Raw genomic sequence first — 25499 nt, forward strand, 5'->3', positions numbered from 1 at the left:
TGACCAGTGATCGAACCTGTGTCCCTTGCATTGGAACCACAGAGTCTTAACCAATGGACTGATAGGGAAGTCCCAAGACATAGTGTTAATGAGTGGACACATAGCTTAGTTAGGACCTATGGGACATAAAGAACAGTCTTAAGGAAACATCTGAAAAGCTCCCTTACTCTCCCCAAAACAATCCAAGCTCAGTATCTTGAAAGGACATGGGCAAAGAACATGTACTTCCATAAGCCAGCCTTAAGATAAAGCTAGTATCATCTGGAAAGCAAACTTGAGGGATGTGAAGAAACAGGATCTTTATTACACCATGAAGCATCTAGGTCATGCTACCTATCATTTTTAAATACATTATTATATATCATTATCAATATCATATCATTATTATATATCATAGGAACCCTCATATGTAGGAAGAATGATACAACTTATGAAACTATAGTAGGAAGTAAGACTTGAAAGTATTAGCAGGTTTTATATTAAATATACTGTATAATATATATTCTGTCATCTATCACTGAGTCTAATAAAATACCTCTGTAGTCCAAACTCACTTATTTGGGTTCTAATTTCTTTAGTCCACTATGAAACCGGACTGGATTGTGTGGTAACACAATCTGTTAATGACAATACCTGATTAGAAAGGAGCTGGCACTGGCAGCTATTTGAAGCAAATCAGAACAGACTGCACCTCTGTTTTCCTCAGATAATTCCACCTTATAAGTCATAAGACTTATAAGGAAAAAACAATAGCTAAGGCATATTATTGAGCTTCTCTTGTAGCTCAGTCGGTAATGAATTTGCCTGCAGTGCAGGAGACCCAGGTTTGATGCCTGGGTTGGGAAGATCCCCTGGAGAAGGAAATGGCAACCCACTACAGTATCCTTACCTGGAAAATCTCATGGACAGAGGAGCCTGGTGGGCTGCAGTCCATGGGGTCGCAAAGAGTTGGGCACGACTGAGCGACTAACACTAATGCATATTATTATGGTAGATGTTTTTAAAGAAACATCTCTGTTCACTTGGTTTTATGATGCTGTGATTCCTGTCCAAACACAGGAATTAAATAAGGTTTGGGGGTGAGGCAAACAACTTGTTTCACAAAACATCTGTGTACTTTCAGCGTCTTTCTGCACAGATGAGGTAGGGCTGGGGTTGCAATGTCATGCCTAACCTGGGCTTCAGATTTGGAACCAGTTCATGTGGAAAATGCAAATGAAACCTCTGAAGCAATGCTGTGAAAAACAGGAACATTTCCATCCGAGCCAGCTGTTCTCCAAGACAATGTCTTCTCCCTAAACAGAAAGCAGGCATAATGGTTTTTTAAAATTTTTACCAAAACTTACGTTTAATACATATCTTTCAGGAACTCTGGTATTTAAAGAATGTTAGAGGAAGTTAAGTGGGCCTTAGGAAGCATCACTAGGAACAAAGCTAGTGGAGGTGATGGAGCTTCCAGTTGAGCTATTTCAAATCCTAAAAGATGATGCTGTGAAAGTGCTGCACTCAACATGTCAGCAAATTTGGAAAACTCTGTTCAAACTACTGCACAATTGCACTCATCTAACACGCTAGTAAAGTAATGCTCAAAATTCTCCAAGCCCGGCTTCAGCAATACGTGAACCGTGAACTTCCAGATGTTCAAGCTGGTTTTAGAAAAGGCAGAGGAACCAGAGATCAAATTGCCAATATCCGCTGCATCATCAAAAAAGCAAGAGAGTTCCAGAAAAACATCTATTTCTGCTTTATTGACTATGCCAAAGCCTTTGACTGTGTGGATCACAACAAACTGTAGAAAATTCTGAGAGAGATGGGAATACCAGACCACCTGACCTGCCTCTTGAGAAATCTGTATGCAGGTCAGGAAGCAACAGTTAGAACTGGACATGGAACAATAGACTGGTTCCAAATAGGAAAAGGAGTACGTCAAGGCTGTATATTGTCACCCTGCTTATTTAACTTATATGCAGAGCACATCCTGAGAAATGCTCGGCTGGAAGAAGCACAAGCTAGAATCAAGATTGCCGGGAGAAATATCAATAACCTCAGATATGCAGATGATACCACCTTTATGGCAGAAAGCAAAGAACTAAAGAGCTTTTTGATGAAAGTGAAAGAGGAGAGTAAAAAGTTGGCTTAAAGCTCAACATTCAGAAAACTAAGATCATGGCATCTGGTCCCATCACTTCACGGCAAATAGATGGGGAAACAGTGGAAACAGTGGCTGACTTTGTTTTTTGGGGCTCCAAAATCACTGTAGGTGGTGACTGCAGCCATGATATTAAAAGACGCCTACTCCTTGGCAAGAAAGTTATGACCAGCCTAGACAGTATATTAAAAAGCAGAGACATCACTTTGCCAACAAACGTTCGTCTAATCAAAGCTACGGTTTTTCCAATAGTTGTGCATGGATGTGAGAGTTGGACTACAAAGAAAGCTGAGGGCCAAAGGAAGAATTGATGGTTTTGAACTGTGGTACTGGAGAAGACTCTTGAGAGTCCCTTGGACTGCAAGGAGATCCAACCAGTCCATCCTAAAGGAGATTAGTCCTGAGTGTTCATTAGAAGGACTGATGTTGAAGCTGAAACTCCAATACTTTGGCCACCTGATGGGAAGAGCTGACTCATTGAAAAAGACCCTGATGCTGGGAAAGATTGAAAGCGGGAGAAGGCGATGACAGAGGATGAGATGGTTGGGGCATCACTGACTCAATGGACATGAGTCTGGGTAAACTCCAGGAGTTGGTGATGGACAGAGGCCTGGTGTGCTGTGGTCCATGGGGTCGCAAAGAGTTGGACACAACTGAGCGACTGAACTGAGAGGAAGTTATGTTTATTAAAGGATTTTCTTAAGCTCCAAAGAATAGAAATGGGCCCTAGCATTTCAGTTCCCAGGGCCCATTTTTTACCTTCTTTTGTCAGGTCATGTACTTTTGTAAGCTCATTAGTTCCAGTCTCTGCTTCCTTTGCAATGGAGCCTGAGATATGCCATGAAAGATCTAAGGTGTAACACTTAGTTCTATTGACCCGGGAGAAGTTCATTTCATTTCAAATGACTGTATGTGTACCCTTCCCCAGTGAAAAGATTTCTCCAAGCCATCTTCCATGGGTCTTGTGATCTGTGTACTTTTTCTCAGGAGATGCAATATTTTTGGAGATAAGGTATGATATTAAAAATCAGGAGAGCTAGATTCCAGTTTCACTTTAAATTATGATGCCATTCCTGTCCCTGGGTCTCAGTTTCTTAAGGTGCCTGTTACTGACTTCCAGCTCTACAAATTTTTGATTACAAGTCAAAATTCACAAGCAAGAGAGTTTCAATAAAAGCCAGAGCTTCTCATCAGTTACTTTCTAGCTGCTAAATTATGCCTTGTTTATTTTGAGTAGAAATAGGTGTTAATGACATCTAATTAAACCATTCTCTCCTGTAAGAGTCAATGCTGTTTTCAGAGTTGGGATATTAATTCTACAACAGAATGCTTCAGATTAAGATGTTACACATAATGAATCATCACTATACTTTGTTCTAAAGTTAAGCCCTTGTGAAAAAGCTCTCTTACCTAGGGAAAAGGGAATCAAAGCTTCCTTCTTGGCAAAATGTCCACTGCTGTCCAGAAATCGCTCTGGATAGAATATTTCTGGGTCTCTCCAATACTTTTCATCAAAGTGTACAGAATAAAGATTTGTGATTACTGTTGTGCCTTTAGGAATGGAATAACCACGTACAACTGCATCCTCAGAGGTTGCATGGAAAATCCCCAATGGCACTATGCTACAGAATCTTAAAACTTCATGCAAAACTGCCTCGGTATAAGGCATTTTGCACTTGTCATCCCAAGAAGGCTTCCCACTGGGTCCTATAATTAAGTCAATCTCTTTCTGAACTTGTCCTGTAAGAGAAAAAGTGTTCCCATTATTATGCAATTCTTAGAATTATATCTAAAGTAAACTCTCTTTAGGATAAAACAAAAGATAACCAGCCAACATGGCATGGGTACATTCAGATTCAGATTTTTCATTATCTGGGAGTTCTACTTAAATACATGCCACATATCTTATACAACCAGTACCTAAGACTCCAAGTAACTGTGCTGTGAAATGCACGTAGGTAATAAAAATTAAACAAATCTAGGATTAGAATAACATTACTCTCATCGAGGAAAAGAATGAAGCATTAGAAACTTCAATTAAAAAAAAAAACCAGGGTTGGTAATGTTCATTGCAGCACTATTCACAATAGCTAAGACATGGAAATAACCCAAACATCCATCAACAGTTAAATGGAAAAAGTACATATATATATATATATATATATATATACACACACACACACACACACATACACATACAATGGAATATTACTCAGTGAATAAAAGGAACATATGTGAGTCTGTTCTAATGAGGTGGATGAACCTAGAGCCTATTATACAGAGTGAGGTAAGTCTGAAAGAGAAAAACAAATATTGTATATTAATGCATATATTTGGAATCTAGAAAGATGTTACTGATGAACCTATGTGCAGGGCAGCAATGGGGACTTGGGCTTCCCTGGGGCTCAGACAGTAAAGAATCTGCCCACAAGGCAGGAGACCTGGGTTTGATCCCTGGGTTGGCAAGATCCCCTGGAGAAGGGAATGGCTACCCACTCCAGTATTCTGGCCTGGTCAATTCCATAGACAGAGGAGCCTAGTGGGCTATATACAGTCCATGGGGTCACAAAGAGTTGGGCACAACTGAGTGACTTTCACTTTCAATGGAAACACAGACATGGAAAACAGACTTGTGGGCACAGAGTTGGGGGTAAGGAAAGGGTGGGACAAATGGAGAGTAGTATGGAAACATATAGACTACCACATGTAAATAGTCAGTGGGAATTCAAATCTGGGCTCTGTAACAACCTAGAGAGGTGGGCTGGGGTGGGAGGTTAGGAGGGAGGTTCAAGAAGCAGGGGACATATGTATACCTATGGTTGATTCATGTTGATGTATGGCAGAAACCAACACAATATTGTAAAACAATCATCCTTCAATTAAAAATAAATAATAATTTTTAAAAAGCCAGGGTTGGGACTTTCCTGGCAGTTCAGCTATAAAGACTATATGCTTCCACTACAGAGGGCATGGGTTCAATCCTTGGTTGGGGAACTAAGATTCTGGATGTTGCGTGGTGTAACCAAAACCAAACCAAACCAAACAAACAAAAATTCCCAAAAAACTAGGGTTCAGGTTCTGGCTTAGAACTAGAAGGAAGTGGGCAAATCAGTCACTTAGCCTTTTCCCTCATTTATAATATAGGTATTGTAAGATTTATATCTGAGGTTTTTACATGAATTAAGTTTTAAAAACCTTATAGCTATTCAGTACGTCTCTTTCTGGACAGCATAGCAGGAGTTCCTAACTAGAATGCTTTGTATACAGCCAAAGACTGTAAAACGTGTGAACCCTAAATGTAAGCACAGATCTTAAGATTATGAGAATCCTCACCTTGAATGTTAGGATAAAGGGCCATGAAAAGAACTGCCCACCGCAGCACATTAGTTGTAGTTTCAGTTCCAGCAATGATGAGTTCACCCACAGAGAAAATTAGGTTTTCTTTGGAGAAAGTAGATGATGGGTCATTTTTACTTCTTTCCATCTCATCTAAATAAGCATCAACAAAATGCTGAGGTAACTGCGGTTTTCTGTTGATGGAAGCTTTTTCAATAAGCCTAGAGAGAAAGTCATAGACCACAGCTGCATTTCTAAACAGTTGTTGATGTTTTCCAAAAGGTAAGATGCCAATCCATGGAAAGGCATTATAGAGGAAGACTGTGGCGCTGGCAGCTAGTTCCACATTTTCACTAAATAACTCAATCATGTGCTGAAAATCAGTGTCTTCATAAGTGAATCGTTCTCCAAAAATGACCAAATTGGTTATGTTTGAAACAGCATTTGTTACTAATTGTTTTAAGTCAAAAGGGCTACCATTGTATGTTTCAACAGCATCAATGAAAAATTTGGTTTCTTCTAAGATTTTAGATTCAAAAGATTTCTGGCCATATCCAAAACAGCGAAAGCTATTTACAGCTAATTTTCTGTGATCAACCCATCCTCGGCCATATCTGGAATTCAGTAAGCCTAAAAAAATAAATAAATAAAAGGGATGGTTAGTAATTTTTCTCCCAATCATCTCTTTATAAAACTATTAAAAATTTTTATTAGTCCTACATCCCTGTATCTAACAGTTAAAAATGCTATCGTGGCAGAGTGGGGTTGGGGAAGATGGTTATTCATTCTTCTTCAAATTTTCTATAAAACTAAAACTAGACCCAGCAGTCAAGCCCTATTCTTTACTCCTCAGTAGCCATGGAATACTATAAACCGATACACTTATCTATACTTCCCTGAGGACAGGCAGAAAAGACCTATAATCTCCATCACAAGAAACTGAACTATGTTGTGTAATTGAACCTGGGTGAAGTAAGCATGGATGACTTTATTATTGAACTTCTACTACAAGCCTATTTTACAAAAGACAAATGACTGTGTGTTCTGTTGGCAACTTTTTATTCTGGACTAAACACATACTTGAAAAATCATCCTTCTAGAATTAGAAATTTTCTGCTTTAAGAGACTAGATTTTAGAATGCAAATTACTCCCATGAAAGGCATATGAAACATGATAATATAACTGGCAGAGGCAAGGATGGCCTGAATGAGGTAGTGGAAATACTCAACCCAAAAGAAGGCACTAAGGATTGAATGTGCTGCCAGTTCCCAGTGTCATGGTATCAGGTGGTGGGGCCTTTGGGAAGTAATTAGGTCATGAGTCCTCATGAATGAGTTTGTTGTTGTTGTTTATTTGCTAAGTCATGTCAGACTCTTTTTGACCCCATGGACTGTAGCCTGCCAGGCTTCACTGCCCATGGGATTTTCCCAGAAAGAATATGGGAGTGGGTAATTTCCTTCTCCAGGGGATCTTCCTGACTGAGGGATCGAACTGGTGTCTCCTGCACTGGCAGGCAGATTCTTTAACACTGTGCCTCCAGGGAAGCCCAATTAGGTCATGAGCCCTCATGAATGAACTTAGTGCCCTTATAAGAAGGGATGTGGGTAGAGATGATGGCCCTTGGTTTTTTGAGGATACAGGAGAAGACAGCAGTCTACAGTTTATAGGAAGCAGGCTCTTTCTAGACACTGTTCTGCTAGCACCTTGATCTTGAACTCCCTAGCCTCCAGATCTGTGACAATAAATGTTTATTGTTTAAGCCACTCATCCTCTATATATTTTTGTTACAGTAGCCCAAACTAAAAAGACAAACATGAAACTCAAACTTCTAATATTGATATTACTTGCCTTAAAATTTCAGAGTCTCCACAGAACACTCTGCTGTTCTATGTACTTGGAATATCTTCCCTTTAAATCAACTATCAAGAAAAAAAAATCCTCGGCACATATATTTATGTAACATGTAGTTCACTTGGAATTTCATTTATAATTGGTACATAGGTCTACCTATCATGAAAAATGTCATGTTCTCTCGTCTACCTGAGGTGCCTATATAATTCACACTTCAACAACTTTTGTGCAACAGCTGTTGCACAAAATTTGGAACTTAGACATTGGATGAGATGGCTGGATGGCATCACTGACTCAATGGACATGAGTTTGAGTAAACTCCGGGAGTTGGTGATGGACAGGGAGGCCTGGCGTGCTGCGATTCATGGGGTTGCAAAGAGTCGGACACAACTGAGCAACTGAACTAAACTGAACTGATGATAAAGTTAACCATACATAAGAGGGTCTTTAAGGCTGTGCAACAATCTTATATTCCATACTCTCTTTTCTTCCCCATACTCCCAGATGACTATTCACTCAACATGAATGTATTTCTGGAGCTAAAGTGCCAGGGATATATCAGTAAAAAAAAAGGCAAAGATGGCTCTTTCTCATGGACCTTACATACTACTGAGAAGAGTCAAACAAATTCTTTAGCAAGGTAAGAGACGTAAGAGTGGTCAGGAAAACACTCAGTGAGAAGGTGACGTAAGTAAAGGCATAGAGGATGTGATTCAGGAGTGAGTCAGGCAGATATCCGAGGAAAGGTAGAGAACTAGTGCACAGGCGCTGAGATGACAGCAAGCCCAAGGGACATGTATGCATATAGGATACGTGTTTGTAACATATGTATATAATTACATATAAGACGGTACACAGGAACCTGATTTTAAGCCTACACTGGCCAATCTGTATGCCTAGGCATGGGCCAAACCCACCAAAAAGGGGCCACTTTTTCCTATTCAAACAGTGGGTTTATGGTGGCTCTGATTTCCCAGTTCCGAGTATATACAGTTTAGTGTACATCTATCTTAATATCACACATCTAGGGAATTCCTTGGCGGTTCAGTGGTTAGTGGTTAGTTCAGTGTTCAATTTGATCCACACTTTCACTGTCATTCGCCTATGTTCAATCCCTTGTTAGGAATTAAGATGCTACAAGCTGCACACCGTGGCCACAACAACAACAAAAATCCACATCTAATTTTCTGTTTTTTCTCTTATTTCTTTGAAAATCTTAAGCTGAATACTTACTATTTCTTCATGATAAAAATAGTCTAAACTATAAATTTATAGTTTCAAAAAACAGTTCAGTTCAGTCACTCAGTCCTGTCTGACTCTCTGCGACTCCATGGACTGCTGCATGCCAGGCCTCCCTGTCCATCACCAACTCCCAGAGCTTACTTAAACTCATGTCCATCAAGTCAGTGATGCCATCCAACCATCTCATCCTCTGTTGTCCCCTTCTCCCCCTGCCTTCAATCTTTCCCATAATCAGGGTCTTTTCAAATGAGTCAGTTCTTCCCATCAGGTGGCCAAAGTATTGGAGTTTCAGCTTCAGCATCAGTCCTTCCAGTAAAGAATCTGGACTGATTTCCTTTAGGATTAACTGGTTTGATCTCCTTGCAGTCAAAGGGACTCTCAAGAGTCTTCTCTAACCCCACAGTTCAAAAGCATCAATTCTTCAGTGCTCAGCTTTCTTTACGGTCCAACTCTCACATCCATATATGACTACTGGAAAAACCATACCTTTGACTAGATGGACCTTTGTTGGCAAAGTAATGTCTCTGCTTTTGAATATGCTGTCTAGATTGGTCGTCGTTTTTCTTCCAAGGAGCAAGTGTCTTTTAATTTTATGGCTACAGTCACATCTGCAGTGATTTTGGAGCCCAAACTATAAACTCTCTTTGTTTCCACTGTTTCCCCATCTATTTGCCATGAAGTCATGGGATTGGATGCCATGATCTTAGTTTTCTGAATGTTGAGTTCACTCTCCTCTTTCACTTTCATTAAGAGGCTCTTTAGTTCTTCTTCGCTTTCTGCCATAAGGATGGTGTCATCTGCATATCTGAGGTTATTGATATTTCTCCTGGCAATCTTGATTCCAGCTTGTGCTTCATCCAGCTCAGCATTACACGTGATGTACTCTGCATGTAAGTTAAATAAGCAGGGTGACAACATACAGTCTGTTGTTCCATGTCCAGTTCTAACTGTTGCTTCTTGACCTGCATACAGGTTGCTCAGGAGGCAGGTCAGGTGGTCTGGTATTCCCATCTCTTGAAGAATTTTCCAGTTTGTTGTGATCCACACAGTCAAAGGCTTTGGCATAGTCAATAAAGCAGAAATAGATTGTTTTTCTGGAACTCTCTTGCTTTTTCGATGATCCAATGGATGTTGGCAATTTGATCTCTGGTTCCTCTGCCTTTTCTAAATCCAGCTTGAACATCTGGAAGTTCATGGTTCACGTACTGCTGAAGCCTGGCTTGGAGAATTTTGAGCGTTACTTTGCTAGCATGTGAGATGACTGTAATTGTGTGGTAGTTTGAACATTCTCTGGCATTGCCTTTCTTTGGGATTGGAAATTCTTTAGGATTACACCCTTTCCAGTGGCGTAAAACAGCACAGTAGAAGGATGTGTGCTCATCTTCTCCTGTGAGAACTCCAAAACTACAACTCACTGCTGAACAACCGTTGACTAGAGAATGTTGGATCCCACCAAAAAAAGATACCCCACGTCCAACGGCAAAGGAGAAGCCCCAGAAAGAGGGTAGGAGGGGTGAAATCATGTCTAGAATCAAACCCCTTACGCACCAGAGACACTCAGAGGGCTCAAACACACCTTGTGCACACCAGGATCCGGAGATCCCACAGAGACTGAGACTGAGCCAGAACTGTGTATGAGTGTCTCCTGCGAAGGTACAGGCCAGCAGTGGCCAGCCACAGGGGCAGGAGCTCTGGGTGCAGTAGACCTGGGTATGGATGGCATAAGCCCTCTTGGAGGAGGTCGGCATTAACCCCACCATAGCGCCTCCAGAACTTACATAGGACTGGGGAAACAGACTCTTGGCGGGCACAAACAGAACCTTGTGTGCACCAGGACCCAGGAGAAAGGAGCAATGGCCTCACAAGAGACTGGCCCAGACTTGCCTGGGAGTGTCCAGGAGTCTCTGGTGGAGGCTTGGGTTGACCGTGGCCTGCTTAAGGGTCAGGGGCACTGAATGCAGTAGTGCATGGGACCTTTTGAAGGAGGTTGCCATTATCTTCGTTACCTCCACCATAGTTTGGCCTCAGGTCAAACAACAGGGAGGAAACACAGCTCCGCCCATCAATAGAAAATTGGATTAAAGATTTACTGAGCACAGCCCCGCCCATCAAAACAAGACCCAGACTCCCCCTCAGTCAGTCCCTCCCATCAGGAAGCTTCCATAAGTCTCTTATCCTTATCCATCAGAGGGCAGATAGAATGAAAATCACAATCACAGAAAATTAACCAAACTGATCACATGAACCCCAGCTTTGTCTAACTCAATGACTATGAGCCATGCCATGTAGGGCCACCCAAATGGGTGGGCCATGGTGGAGAGTTCTGACAAACCAAGGTCCACTGGAAAACGGAATGGCAAACCACTTCAGCATTCTTGCCTTGAGAACCCCATGAACAGCATGAAAAGACAAAAGGATAGGACACTGAAAGATGAACTCCCCAGGTCTGCAGGTGCCCAATATGTCACGGGAGATCAATTCAGTTCAGTTGCTCAGTCGTGTCCGATTCTTTGCAACCCCATGGACTGTAGCAGGCCAGGCCTCCCTGTCCATCACCAACTCCTGGAGTTTATCCAAACTCATGTCCATTGAGTCGGTGATGCCATCCAACCATCTCATCCTCTGTCGTCCCCTTCTCCTCCTGCCTTCAATCTTTCCCAGCATCAGGGTCTTTTCAAATGAGTCAGCTCTTCCCATCAGGTGGCCAAAGTATTGGAATTTCAGTTTCAGCATCAGTCCTTCCAATGAACACTCAGGACTGATCTCCTTTAGGAAGGACTGGCTGGATATCCTTGCAGTCTAAGGAACTCTAAAGAGTCTTCACCATCACCACAGTTCAAAAACATCAATTCTTTGGCGCTCAGCTTCCTTTATAGTCCACCTCTCACATCCATACATGACTACTGGAAAAACCATAGCCTTGACTAGATGGACCTTTGTTGGCAAAGTAATATCTCTGCTTTTTAATATGCTGACTAAATTGGTCACAACTTTCCTGCCAAGGAGTAAGCATCTTTTAATTTCATGGCTGTAATTACATGGCTGAAAACCATTCTGCACTGGTTTTGGAGCCCAAAACAATAAAGTCTGCCACTGTTTCCCCATCTATTTGCCTTGAAGTGATGGGACCAGATGCTATGATCTTAGTTTCTGAATGTTGAGCTTTAAGCCAACTTTTTCACTCTCCTCTTTCACTTTCATCAAGAGGCTCTTTAGTCCTCTGCTTTCTGCCATAAGGGTGGTGTCACCTGCGTATCTGAGGTTATTGGTATTTCTCCTGGCATTCTTGATTCCAGCTTGTGCTTCCTCCAGCCCAGCATTTCTCATGATGTACTCTGCATATAAGTTAAAGAAGCAGGGTGACAGTATACTGCCTTGACGCACTCCTTTTCCTATTTGGAACCAGTCTGTTGTTCCATGTCCAGTTCTGTTGCTACCTGACCTGCATATAGATTTCTCAAGAGGCAGGTTAGGTGGTCTGGTATTTCCATCTCTCTCAGAATTTTCCACAGTTTATTGTGGTCCACACAGTCAAAGGCTTTGGCATAGTCAATAAAGCAGAAATAGATGTTTTTTCTGGAACTCTCTTGCTTTCTCTGTGATCCAGCGGATGTTGGCAATTTGATCTCTGGTTCCTCTGCCTTTTCTAAAACGAGCTTGAACGTCTGGAAGCTCACAGTTCATATATTGTTAAAGTCTGGCTTGGAGAATTTTGAGCATTGCTTTACTAGCGTGTGAGTTGAGTGCAATTGTGCAGTAGTTTGAGCATTCTTTGGCTTTGCCTTTCTTTGGGATTGGAATGAAAACTGACCTTTTCCATTCCTGTGGCCACTGCTGACTTTTCCAAATTTGCTGGCATACTGACTGCAGCACTTTCACAGCATCGTCTTTTAGGATTCTAAATAGCTCAACTGGAATTCCATCACCTCCACTAGTTCCTAGTGATGCTTCCTAAGGCCCACTTGCCTTTGCATTCCAGGATGTCTGGCTCTAGATGAGTGATCACACCATCGTGGTTATCTGGGACATGAATATCTTTTTCGTATAGTTCTTTTGTGTATTCTTGCCACCTCTTCTTAATATCTTCTGCTTCTGTTAGGTCCATACCATTTCTGTCCTTTATTGTGCCCATCTTTGCATGAAACTTTCTCTTAGTCTCTAATTTTCTTGAAGAGATCTCTAGTCTTTCCCATTTTATTGTTTTCCTCTGTTTTTTCCCACTGGTCACTGAGGAAGGCTTTCTTTTCTCTCCTTGCTATTCTTTGAAACTCTGCATTCAAATAGGTATATCTTTCCTTTTCTCCTTTGCTTTTCATGTCTCTTCTTTTCACAGCTATTTGTAAGTCCTCCTCAGACAGCCATTTTGCCTTTTTGCTTTTCTTTTTCTTGGGGATGGTCTTGATCCCTGTCTCCTGTACTATGTCACAAACCTCCATCCACAGTTCATCAGGCACTCTATCAGATCTAATCCTTTGAATCTATTTCTCACTTCCACTGTATAATCGTAAGGGATTTGATTTAGGTCATACTTGGATGCGCTAGTGGAGAAATAACTCCAGAAAGAATGAAGAGACGGAGCCAAAGCAAAACAACACCCATTTGTGGATGTGACTGGTGATGGAAGTAAAGTCCAATGCTGTAAAGAGCAATATTGCATAGGAACCTAGAATGTTAGGTCCATGAATCAAGGCAAACTGGAAGTGGTCAAACAGGAGATGGTAAGAGTTAACATCGACATTTTATGAATCAATGAACTAAAATAGACTGGAATGGGTGAATTTAACTCAGATGACCATTATATCTACTACTGTGGGCAAGAATCCCTTAGAACAATGGAGTAGCCATCACAGTCATCAAAAGAGTCCGAAATGCAGTACTTGGATGCAATCTCAAAAATGACAGAATGATTTCTGTTCATTTCCAAGGCAAACCATTCAATATCACAGCAATCCAAGTCTATGCCCTGACCAGTAATGCTGAAGAAGCTGAAGTTGAATGGTTCTATGAAGACCTACAAGACCTTCTAGAACTAACACCCCCAAAAAGTTGTCCTTTTCATTATAGGGGACTGGAATGCAAAAGTAGGAAGTCAAGAAACACCTGGAGTAACAGGTAAATTTGGCTTTGGAGTACAAAATGAAGCAGGTCAAAGGCTAACAGAGTTTTGCCAAGAGAACGCACTGTCGTAGCAAACACCCTCTTCCAACAACACTGGAGAAAACTCTACACATGGACAGATGGTCAAAACCGAAATTAGACTGATTATATTCTTTGCAGCCAAAGATGGAGAAGCTCTATATAGTCAGCAAAAAACAAGACCAGGAGCTGACTGTGGCTCAGATCATGAACTCCTTATTGCCAAATTCAGACTTAAATTGAAGAAAGTAGGGAAAGCCACTAGACCATTCAGGTATGACCTAAATCAAATCCCTTATGATTATACAATGGAAGTGAGAAATAGATTCAAAGGATTAGATCTGATAGACAGAGTGCCTGCAGAACTATGGATGGAAGTTCGTGATGCTGTACAGGAGGCAGGGATCAAGACCATCCCCAAGAAAAAGAAATGCAAAAAAGCAAAATGGCTGTCTGAGGAGGACTTACAAATAGCTGTGAAAAGAAGAGAAGCTAAAGACAAAAGAGATAAGGAAAGATATACCCATTTGAATGCAGAGTTTCAAAGAATAGCAAGGAGAAATAAGAAAGCCTTCCTCAGTGATCAGTGGAAAGAAATAGAGGAAAACAATAAAATGGGAAAGACTAGAGATCTCTTCAAGAAAATTAGAGACACCAAGGGAACGTTTCATGCAAAGATGGGCACAATAAAGGACAGAAATGGTATGGACCTAACAGAAGCAGAAGATATTAAGAAGAGGTGGCAAGAATACACAGAAGAACTGTACAAAAAAGATATTCATGACCCAGATAACCACGATGGTGTGATCACTCACCTAGAGCCAGACATCCTGGAATGCAAAGGCAAGTGGGCCTTAGGAAGCATCACTAGGAACTAGTGGAGGTGATGGAATTCCAGTTGAGCTATTTAGAATCCTAAAAGACAATGCTGTGAAAGTGCTGCAGTCAGTATGCCAGCAAATTTGGAAAACTCAGCAGTGGCCACACAACTGGAAAAGGTCATCTTTTATTCCAATCTAATTCTAATGGAATGTTTTTCATTCCAACTAAAGGCGATGCCAAAAAACATATATTTTATCCTAAATATTACTCTGATCATATCATTCATTTTCATAATTTCCTAAAAGGTCTTCTATTATACTTGTGGTATAATTTCTTTTTTGGTCTAATTATTACTTAGAAGAGTATTTAAGAAGTTGGAGATCTTCTTTTTAGTTATACTATTGCTTTCAAGGTTCATCATACCCTGGCCTGATAATTCAGCCTTTTAAGTTGGTATTTTCTTTGCACAAGTTGATTGGCTTTGCAATTTAATAAATAGTTACTTTTTACCTTTTTCATTTTAAATTTATGTATATTTTAGTCTATGTAACCAAGCTATTGCATTTTTCTTGGAAATGAAGTGTGAAGCTCTCATTAAATTGGAAAATTTTGAAGTTCATAAAAACTCATACTATTAAGTATGAAAACGGATGTACAGACATCAACATTCTATGTTAGTCTTCTGTTGCTTTCTTCTCATCCATTAACTTTCAGCCTTTCTTTCTTGTTGAATATGTAATCATCTGATACTGATCAAGACTAAACCATAGAGAATACTAGTCCTTCACACATACCGTACAGTTATTCATTTACATATCATATTAATTAACAGTTAAGAAAGGCTGTTTCAGGGTTTATAAACTTAGAAGTAAAATGATCATAAAATGTCACCAAGCACTCAAGACTAGCTTAAAACATACTTCTGATTCCAGTATGTGTGCACACACTTGTTTCACAAAACCTGCTTGTGCTAATTCTTTAAAACATCATTTACAGTATTTATTAGAACTAGATTACAAGAGAAGAATTAGCGTGTAAAATATGCGAGTAATACAGCCTAAAAGTCCTCAAATGTTAGGTTCTAAAACTTAACTAATTAATGCTTTCCTATTAATCAGTATGAATTTCTGTCCACAATCTTCAGGCACTCTGTCTACCAGATTTAATCCCTTTAATCTATTCATCACCTCCACTATATAATCATAAGGAATTTGATTTAGGTCATACCTCAATGTCCTAGTGGTTTTCCCTACTTTCTTCAATTTAAGCCTGACTACATTTTTTCCAGTAGTCAGGTATAGATGTGAGAGTTGGACCATAAAGAAGGCTGAGCATGGAAGAACTGATGCTTTCTAATTGTGGTGCTGGGCAAGACTCTCTGAGAGTCCCTTGGAGAGCAAGGAGATCAAACCAGTCAATCCTAAAGGAAATCAACTCCAAATATTCATTGGAAAGACTGATGCCAGGCTGAAGCTCCAATACTTTGGTCACCTGATGTGAAGAGCTGTTTCACTGGAAAAGACCCTGATTCTGGGAAAAATTGAAGGCAAAAGGAGAAGAGGGCAGCAGAGGATGAGGTGGTTATGGTTAGATAGCATCACACATTCAACAGACATGAATTTTCACAAACTCCAGGAAATAATGGAGGACAGAGGAGCCTGGCATGCTGCAGTGGGGTTGCAGAGTCAGACATGACTTTGTAACTGAACAGTATAAATTAATCAGTACAACAGAAACCAATCTCTACTATGTGATTGTTGTTGTTCAGTCCCTAAGTCTGTTGTTGTAAGTTGTTCAGTCACTACTATGTAATAAATTTATATAAAATAAGAACTACAATTTATAATAGTTTAGTAAATCACTAGATAGGTGAAAACAAACGTACCTCCCATTTTTGTCATCTTCATGAATAAAGGAAGACATGGTCTGTCTGCAAAAATTTCACTTTGATGAACAAGGCATTCCTTTACTACATCATACCCATTTAGAACCACAGCTGATATACCTCCAAGATCCAAACTGAAGATCTTTGAGAAGAAAAGAAAAACATTTAAATGGAAAAATATATTGAGAAATATAACCAGAGAAATCTACAGTACTAAGTCCAGCTCTCTCAGTATTTGTTATTTCTTGAAAATACTGGCATTTATTACCCAGTTGACTGTTTAGAGTGCCTATCAAGCACAATGATTTCATTACACATTCAATGACTCAAGACATAATCTTGCAAATGCTGTAATGCAAACAGTACCAGATTCATGAGGTCTGGGTTATACTTTAAGCTTTGCCATTAAACAGATATAGGTCACTGGATAGAACCCTTAGTTTTTGGGCTTCGGGGCTGCTATAGAAAATCAAGAAATACTTGAGTTAAATGCTTTTTTAAAATTCATTCCAACTCAAAACAGTCAATGATATCTCAGAACCTCTGTTTATTTCCAAGAAAAATTGAGGAGGTGACTCCATCTATATATCATTTATTATTCTAGGTTTAGGTAAGGGAGGGGATTGTCAAAGGCCCAAGAGACTTGAAACTGAAGACAACTTTTGTTGGGGCCTGGGATATGCAATCCCAAAATATGCCTCAATGGCACATTGATTATTTTGAATTAAAAGTTACTGAAGAAATGGCCAACACAAAAAGGAAACTCTAGGGAGTTCCCTTGTGACCTACTGGTTAGGACTTGGAACTGTCACTGCTGTGGCCTGGGTGTGATCCCTGGCAGGGAACTGAGATCCTGCAAGCCAAAATAAAAATAAATAAAAATGAGGGACACCTCTCTCTTTTTATCTCCCTGAAAGTAGGAAATAAATCTCTCATGTGAAAGGTGCACTCTCTGCATACGGAGGTTGTTGTGTTGGTGTTAGTCGCTCAGTCATGTCCCAGCTCTTTATGGCCCCACAGACTGTAGCCCACCAGGCTCCTTTGTCAATGGAATTCTCCAGGCAAGAATACTGGAGTGGGTTGCCATTTTCTTCTCCAGGGATCTTCCCGACCCAGGGATTGAACCTGGGTCTCCTGCACTGCAGGCAGATTCTTTACCACCTGAGCCACCAGGGAAGCCCTCAGTTCAGTTCAGTTGTCGCTCAGTCGTGTCTGACTCTTTGTGACCCCATGAATCACAGCACGCCAGGCCTCCCTGTCCATCACCAACTCCCGGAGTTCACTGAGACTCACGTCCATCGAGTCAGTGATGCCATCCAGCCATCTCATCCTCTGTCGTCCCCTTCTCCTCTTGCCCCCAATCCTTCCCAGCATCAGAGTCTTTTCCAATGAGTCAACTCTTTGCATGAGGTGGCCGAAGTACTGGAGTTTCAGCTTTAGCATCATTCCTTCCAAAGAAATCCCAGGGCTGATCTCCTTCAGAATGGACTGGTTGGATCTCCTTGCAGTCCAAGGGACTCTCAAGAGTCTTCTCCAACACCACTGTTCAAAAGCATCAATTCTTGGGCGCTCAGCCTTCTTCACAGTCCAACTCTCACATCCATACATGACCACTGGAAAAACCATAGCCTTGACTAGATGAACCTTTGTTGGCAAAGTAATGTCTCTGCTTTTGAATATGCTATCTAGGTTGGTCATAATTTTCCTTCCAAGGAGTAAGCGTCTTTTAATTTCATGGCTGCAGTCACCATCTGCAGTGATTTTGGAGCCCCAAAAATAGTCTGACACTGTTTCCCCATCTATTTCCCATGAAGTGATGGGACCAGATGCCATGATCTTCATTTTCTGAATGTTGAGCTTTAAGCCAACTTTTTCACTCTCCACTTTCACTTTCATCGCCCTAGGACTCATTGCCAATTACCAAAGACAGGGAATTTGGGGCTGAGAAGCCTTTTTTTAAACAAATCTTGTTATTTCTTTAATTTACTGCCCAATCACAAGACCTGTTTAGATTCTTCACTAATTGGGCACCCAAAACCAAAGTTTTTCTTGTCCTGTCAATTCTTTGCAAATGTATTGGTTCTTTATTTAAAAAATATAAAATCTGCCTGCTTTGGTCATTTCCTCCATCCCATTTCTATGAGACCTCCATGCGCATGAATTCTAATGTGTTTCTTTCTCTCCTGTTACTCTGTCTTGTGTCAATTCTATTATTAGTCCAGCCATAAGAACTCAAGAGGGGCAGAGGGGAAAATTTCCCCTTCCTCAACAAAACATACTGAAACTCATTGGTTTATTTATTTAGGCCCCTGAATGCCATGAGGTTAACAGAGGGCCCTAAGGGTATCTGACCTTGGAGTATAGGCATTTGCCACTTTGGTATACGTGGCTGCCTCTGAGCTAAAAGATGGAATATCCATCCTGTTCCTTGTTGTAGTTTCTCACGTGCTTCACTACAGGTTCACTTAAAATGTCATACGTCCGGTACTCTATTCTAGTTAGCCCCACAGAGGGGCCTAATCCAGTGAAGGAACAGTGCTACCTTATCAGTGAGATGCAATGATTGCTTAACCTCATCCTCTCAGGCACTGGCTGAGAACTTAAAAAAAAAAAAAAAAAAATTGGCTGTGCAGGGTCTTCATCGCTGTGTACAGGGCTCTTTGCTGCAGCATCCAGGCTTTCTCCTGTTGCAGTAGTTATCCTGCAGTATCTTAGTTTCCCAACCAGGGATCAAACCCATGTCCCCTGCATTGGAAGGCGGATTCTCAATCACTGGACCACCATGGAAGTCCCTAGCTGAGGGTTTTCGAGTGCCAAAAATACTGGGTCAAGCCTCATCTTTGTGCAAACAGGCAGAATGGATTTTGGCCATGATTCACACAATTTTTGGGGGGTGGGATGGAGGCTTAGCAGAGAACTGAAGTTCAACAGAAGTATTTACAGAAGAAAAAGTGATAAAGACCTCCAAATAGCAACAGAATCAACAAACTGAGCAACACAGTTTTGGGCACAAGGATGTACCCTGCTAACAGAGCAGAAGGTACACCCAGAACTCTGGGGAAGTCGTGGACTGACTGCCATAAGCAATGGTATGTCAATAGTGGCAGTGTGAGAGTTTCAGTACAAAGGAAGTGATTATCAGCTGAGCAAAGGAAGGGCCCTTTTCAGTTTCCAAAGCAGTAAGCGGATGGTCTTAAAGTCTTTTCCCAGAAGCATAATTTTAAGTAAATACAAAGAAAAAACTCCTCCTCCTGTGTGCCTCCTCAACTTTCAGCACTCAATACTTATGACACCAGATGTCTGATTTTCCATATATCACGCAATTCTGGGACACCAGGTAGATGTCCTACAACTATATTCAGGTCCCAAGCTGCCCATGGTGTTTTTTGTTTTGGATTTTTTTTTTTCTTTTAGCCACACTATACAGCATGCTGGATCATAGTTCCCTGATTACAGACTGAATCTGCACCCTCTGCAGAGGAAGTACAGATTCTTCACCCCTGGACAGCCAGGGAAGTCCCGAGTTGGCCATGTTGACTCCATTTTTCACCCAAGCTCCACATCACTTCTCAGCCGTCATGATGTTTCAACTTAACAATACAGACAAAATATGACAGTTTCTTACCAGCTTCATCACTAATCTTTCATTTAGTGTAATCTTCATCACTCTAATCTTTCATTTCTCCCCTATATGATCTCAATTGCCTCTTGTCTCTTTACAGGTGACTCTCAACATGGCATATTTCTGCTTCAAGGCCTTAGTACTTGTTCCCTTGGCCTGGAATGTTCTTCCCCTAGATATTCCCATAGCCTGCTACTTCACTTCCTTGAAGTATTTGCTCAGATGCCTTTTTTGCAGTGAGGCCTGCTCTAACCCATTAAAATTTCACCCCCTAGTATTCTCCATCTTCCTTACCCTAATTTAGTTATTTTATACTTTATACTCTAATATGTTATATACTTACTGTGTTTACATTGTTCCTATCCTGCTCACTGCCTCCCTTCCATCACTATAATGTAAACCACACAAGAGCAGGGATTTCCACTTGTTTTGTTCATTGCTAAATCTCCACAATTAGGATAGTACACAGCATATGCTAACAACTGATAAATATATGTTGAATTAAAGAAAAGTGGTAGAGAAACACATTTAAGCATATTTTACAACACTATAGACTAAGTGCTAATAACAGAGGAATGTAAAAAGTCCTTTGATAAAAACTGGTAATTGCCATATACTTTTCAACATTTGCTTGGGCTGTATTCTCATTTGGAATGCCCCCCTTGACTGCCATACTGTCCAAACCACCAAGTCTTTAGGGACCAACCACCATGAAGCCTTTCTTGGTGCATTCTCTTTTTCCCGTGAACCACCACAGCACATGCTTAAAAGCTCCCATGGCACTTAATTTAATACTACCAAAGGTGGCGCTAATGGAGAAGAACCTGCCTGCCAATGCAGGAGACACAGGTTCACTCCCTAGGTCAGGAAGATCCCCTGGAGTAGGAAATGGCAACCCACTCCAGTACTTTTCCCTGGTAAATGCCACGGACAGAGGAGTCTGGTGGGTTACAATGGGTTACAGACCAAGAGTCAGACATGACTGAAGCAACATAGCACTGGCACAAAAAACCAGAAGCATTATATGAATGCCTATCTTCTGCTTGTTGGCTAAATTATAAACTCTTTTGATTCAGTGATTTCATCCCTTTCATCTTCAAACACTCCATAAAATCTCATTCAATGCCTTGCATAAATCTCAATAAATGCTTACTGTATAAATAAATTATAGGTTGTCAACTCCACTTGCCTCAAAGTAATTATTTTATTATCCTTATGTGCATTACCTGAAAATAATCTGTTAAAACCCCTCATACTAGCTTTGCTAGCTAGGGAATGCTTCTGAAAATCTGTAAGATTAGTCACTGCAGAAGCTTACACATTCAGGATGGATCTCTAAGGTAATGTTAAGTCTCAGTGTGGTACACTTCTATATAAGAATGTCTTTAAAATGACTGTATAAGACTTGAAGACTGGTTGTCTTCCTTTCAAGAATTACGAAGGAGAATTGAATTCACAGACTTCATAAAAGTAGGTGTCACTTGAAGTGATTGTCACTTCTCATAAGCAATTTTAAAGTCCATGACTTTCTCTGAGCACACATCTCCAGATCATCATGAAACATAGTAGAAAAATAAGATTTTATTTATAAGTAAGACATATAAACTTTCCACAACCTTCTAGAAGTATAGAAGATAATAGTTTCCTTCTGCTTCCAAGAAAAGTATAGTACATTAAAAACTCAAACCAACTCTGAGACTTTGTCATAATTGAAAAATATCTCTAAGACAATGAGACACCTGTAGGGGTGTTTCACAACTAAGATAAAGAACAATCAGATTAAAGGGTTAATACTTTAGGTGGTTTTCAACTTAAGTCTAAAATAGACTTATTCAAACAATGTCTACTCTTCAATGCATACATCCTTTCAATTTCTGCATTTTCTTCTCCCTCCACTCTTGTATATAATAACACAGTTAGTCCTATTTGATTTCACCACCTTCAGTAAAAAGACCACTTTGTAAAGATCCAAAGTGGAAATGAAAGTTGCTCAGTTGTGTCCGACTCTTTGCAACCCCATGGACAATACTGTCCATGGAATCCTTCAGGCCAGAATACTGCAGTGGGTAGCTTTTCCCTTCTCCAGGAGATCTTCCCAACCCAGGGATCGAACCCAGGTCTCCCACGTTGCAGGCAGATTCTTTACCTGTTGAGTCACAAGGGAAGCCCAAGAACACTGGAGTGGGTAGCCTATCCCTTCTCCAGGGGATCTTCCTGACCCAGCAATCGAACCGAGGTCTCCTGCATTGCAGGCAGTTTCTTTACCAACTAAGCTATCAGGAAAGTCTGTAAAGATCCATGGCTGCCTTAAATAGTTGTACTAGCAATAAAACTGGTAATTCGTGCCACAAATCCATTAAACCAGAGCTACCTATCCCAAGATGACAATCTTCCAACACATTCATATATTCTATTGTTTATCATCAGATAGGATAGGGGTTCCCTGAAAGATAGAACCAGGAATGGCTTTCTTAAGAGAAGTCATTTTCTGCCTAAGCCATCTGGGGATCTAAGCCTGGGCACAATACTTGCCCTTGTACAGGTCTCAGTAATTAATCTTAAGGGAATAAAAGAACAAATGATTTATCATGCAAAACAAGTAACAATAGCAAAGATAATGCATCAGCTGTAAAAAAAAATCCCAGTTCTCTTTAAATGGTAAACATTAGCCTGAAGTGTTCAACCACCACATCAACTAGAACCTAAGAAATGTTGACCTTTTTTGAAAGAGGACTCAACCTCTGGTCTTGTGCTTTCACATCTTTTGATTTCTCTGTAATATTGATGATGCTTCATACCAATACACCAGAAATCAAATACACTTGATGAAAACCATGCAAATACACTCACGAACTGGAGGATGGAAAATAAAATCTAAGAATTATATATATTTGCTTTAAGTCCAGCCTTCCTATAGTGATAGAGACCATTAGTGAACTGCAGAAACTTCGAATAATTCTTGTAAAAACTGGTTTAAATATGAATGTAATCCCAAACCTGAATGCCACAACTGCCCAACAGTCCTGTTTTTTTACAACACACACAATTTGTGGTTGATCATTAATGCTTCTCTCTCACTGGACTGTAACTACCTAAAATCAGGCTGTGACTGCTGTCAACTACTTCCAATTGGCACTTGCCATCTACCTCTACATCAAGCGCTGCTGCACCTGCTGACCTTCAATATGACCTGAAGGCAGTCAGGATGGAGACCAGGAAGGAGGCACTCCATTCCAAAAAACTGGCAGAACAGGTCTTCAGATAGGCTGCTATTTTCAGGAGCTGATTTCATGAACCCAATTCTAGCATCTCTTCATTTCTAGAGAAGCACTCAATTCCTTTATGGTGACATCTGTTCCTCACGACTACTAAAACCTTCTGCAAAAATATGTGCCCAGATTACATGAACAACCCCTTCACCGAAGTCACATAAATACCGGCCTTACCCCGTTGCCTCTGGAACAGCTTCTCAGAGCTGTCTGAGGTGCTGTCTCCCAGGCTGCAGTCCTCATTTTGCCCCCAAATAAAATTTAACTCCCAACTCTATCATCAGGCATTTTTTTAAGTTGACACTGCCTTCTTCACCTCTTCATCACAGAACCTATCAGAGTCTGGCTAGTAGCTTCCTATAAAGGAAAGGATTTAAAACAAATCAACTGAGCTGGGTCAAGGCGTTTTCTGGAAACTTCTGCCTCCTCCACGTTAGGACACTCTTCCCAAGGCAAGCTAGGACTCTGGCCTTTCTCTTGCTTTTGGCAGCTGTGTAGCAACCTACAAGTCACTCAGCAGGTCTGCGCCAAAATTTCCCCCGCCGAAAAAAAGTACTAGAAGACCTGCCCTGGAGAGGTCACACTGCAAGGGAGGCTCCGTGTTTGCTGTGGGGGCGCTCCTATCTCCAGGTAGACAGCACAGCAGTGGGACACCGCATTGATTTTCACTCATTCATTCGCTCTTTCACAGTCCTTCACCTGCGCTCCTCCTCACAGCAGACGCCTAGACCAGCCATTCTCAAATGCAAATACCCAACGACCTCCTATTAACCATTAACTCAACCCTAGAAATCCCCAGAAGCCGTAAGGGGACGCTAACCTACGCGCGCGGCGTGAGGTTCCGTGAACCCGACAAGCCGGGCGCGTGGAACGAACAGTTGAGGTCGGCGCCTGTGACGCCCGACGGAGCGTCCGGCGCGGGTCCAGGGTCCCACTGCACATGCGCGGGAGCTGCACCTCTTCGCCCTCGGGGGCGGGAGAATCCCGCCCAGATTCCGCGGGCGTCGGTGTGGGCGGGGCTCACGGATGGGCAGGGCTCTCCTTTCCCCCGCCCCCGGCAGTGGCGCCGCCTGAGGACCCCCGCCCCCGGCAGTGGCGCCGCCTGAGGACCTTGTCCCTTGGCACAGGAAGTGGGCTTGCTCCCACGCTGCGGGCACACGGAGCAGGGTCCCGACAACTGGTACCCACGAGCATCGGACTCCCACCCCCATCCCCTACCCCGGGGAGGAAGGCGCGGGCCCTCCGTCGGCTGTACCTCGCCGTACACCTGGCTCTGTTTTTTCATGTAGACATGGGGGAGTTCGGCCGAGGCGGCCAGTGAGTAGATGTTGCCGATAAATGGCAGCCCCGACGGTCCCGGGGGGAAGCCCGACGGCCGTCTCTGCTTCAGCAGCTGGCGGACCCCCAGGGCGAAGAGAAGCAGGAATAAGACCCCGCCGAGGGCCGCCGCGAACGCCTCGGCGCTGTGAGGCTCCCACATGGCCTGGGGCGGGGGCTGCAAACCCGGGCTGCCCTAGGACCCGGGGAGAGCTCCAACCCCACCGCATCCTATTGGTCCATTACCCCGAGGTCCCGCCCCATTTCTATGGCCATTGGCTGGCTGAGCGTAGGGCCCTCGGGTTTGTTACTGCTGGCTTTGTTCTGGTATGGGAGGGTGTGCGGCCCTTTTGATTTATGCGCGGCTCACTGGAGCAGGCGGATCCAACGTCCCTGGCAGCCAGCCCTTTCTGTGGCTATCCTTTTAAGAACCAGGTCTGCTTGTATCTGACCAGACAACTGGAGATTATCAACGCTGTTGTCTTGAGCAGAAGCTGATACTCTTCAGAATTTCTATTAAAGAATTGACCTATCAATATAAAAAGAAAGTAATCTCACGATTTGGCCTTTTTTTATTTATCCTTTTGTCCTTACGATATAAGGTGTGTTTACATGTGATTCCCTTATGAATTGTAGTTACATGATATTTAGGCAACCTGAGTGAATTACATATATTTTCACAGCTTTCTGGTCATCCCCAACTGGTTACTATTTGGCCGTCACAGAAGGCTGTCTGGTCTACAGTTGTCCAGGGACAGTGCTTACTGTTCAAACTTTTTGCTTCCAGGTACCTAAAATTAAGCAACTGATTAACTACTTGGAAAATTCTGTTTGCTATTTCTGCTTCTATTCCTGTTTTGTATTGGGAA

General features: G+C 41.8%; 1 protein-coding gene across 3 annotated transcripts; it reads right to left on the reverse strand.

The window, feature by feature from the left end:
- Positions 1-895: 895 nt before the first annotated feature.
- LOC102394445 (vitamin D 25-hydroxylase) lies at positions 896-25093 on the reverse strand. Of its 3 annotated transcripts, none has more exons than XM_006054438.3 (5): positions 24569-25089; positions 16423-16564; positions 5483-6115; positions 3560-3889; positions 896-1295 (listed from the first exon to the last, which is right to left on the reverse strand). In XM_006054438.3, the coding sequence occupies exons 1-5, from the start codon at positions 24791-24793 to the stop codon at positions 1120-1122; spliced, it is 1506 nt and encodes a 501-aa protein (XP_006054500.1). In that variant the 5' UTR covers positions 24794-25089; the 3' UTR covers positions 896-1119. The 3 variants fall into 3 exon arrangements, with proteins under 3 accessions (XP_006054500.1, XP_044785502.1, XP_025122482.1); XM_044929567.2 differs by lacking the exon at positions 24569-25089 and adding an exon at positions 24134-24318; XM_025266697.2 differs by lacking the exon at positions 16423-16564 and having other exon boundaries at positions 24569-25093.
- Between the last annotated feature and the right edge of the window lie 406 nt (positions 25094-25499).

Source organism: Bubalus bubalis, chromosome 16 (genome assembly GCF_019923935.1).
Source record: "Bubalus bubalis isolate 160015118507 breed Murrah chromosome 16, NDDB_SH_1, whole genome shotgun sequence".
In the NCBI taxonomy this organism is placed as follows: Eukaryota; Metazoa; Chordata; class Mammalia; order Artiodactyla; family Bovidae; genus Bubalus; species Bubalus bubalis.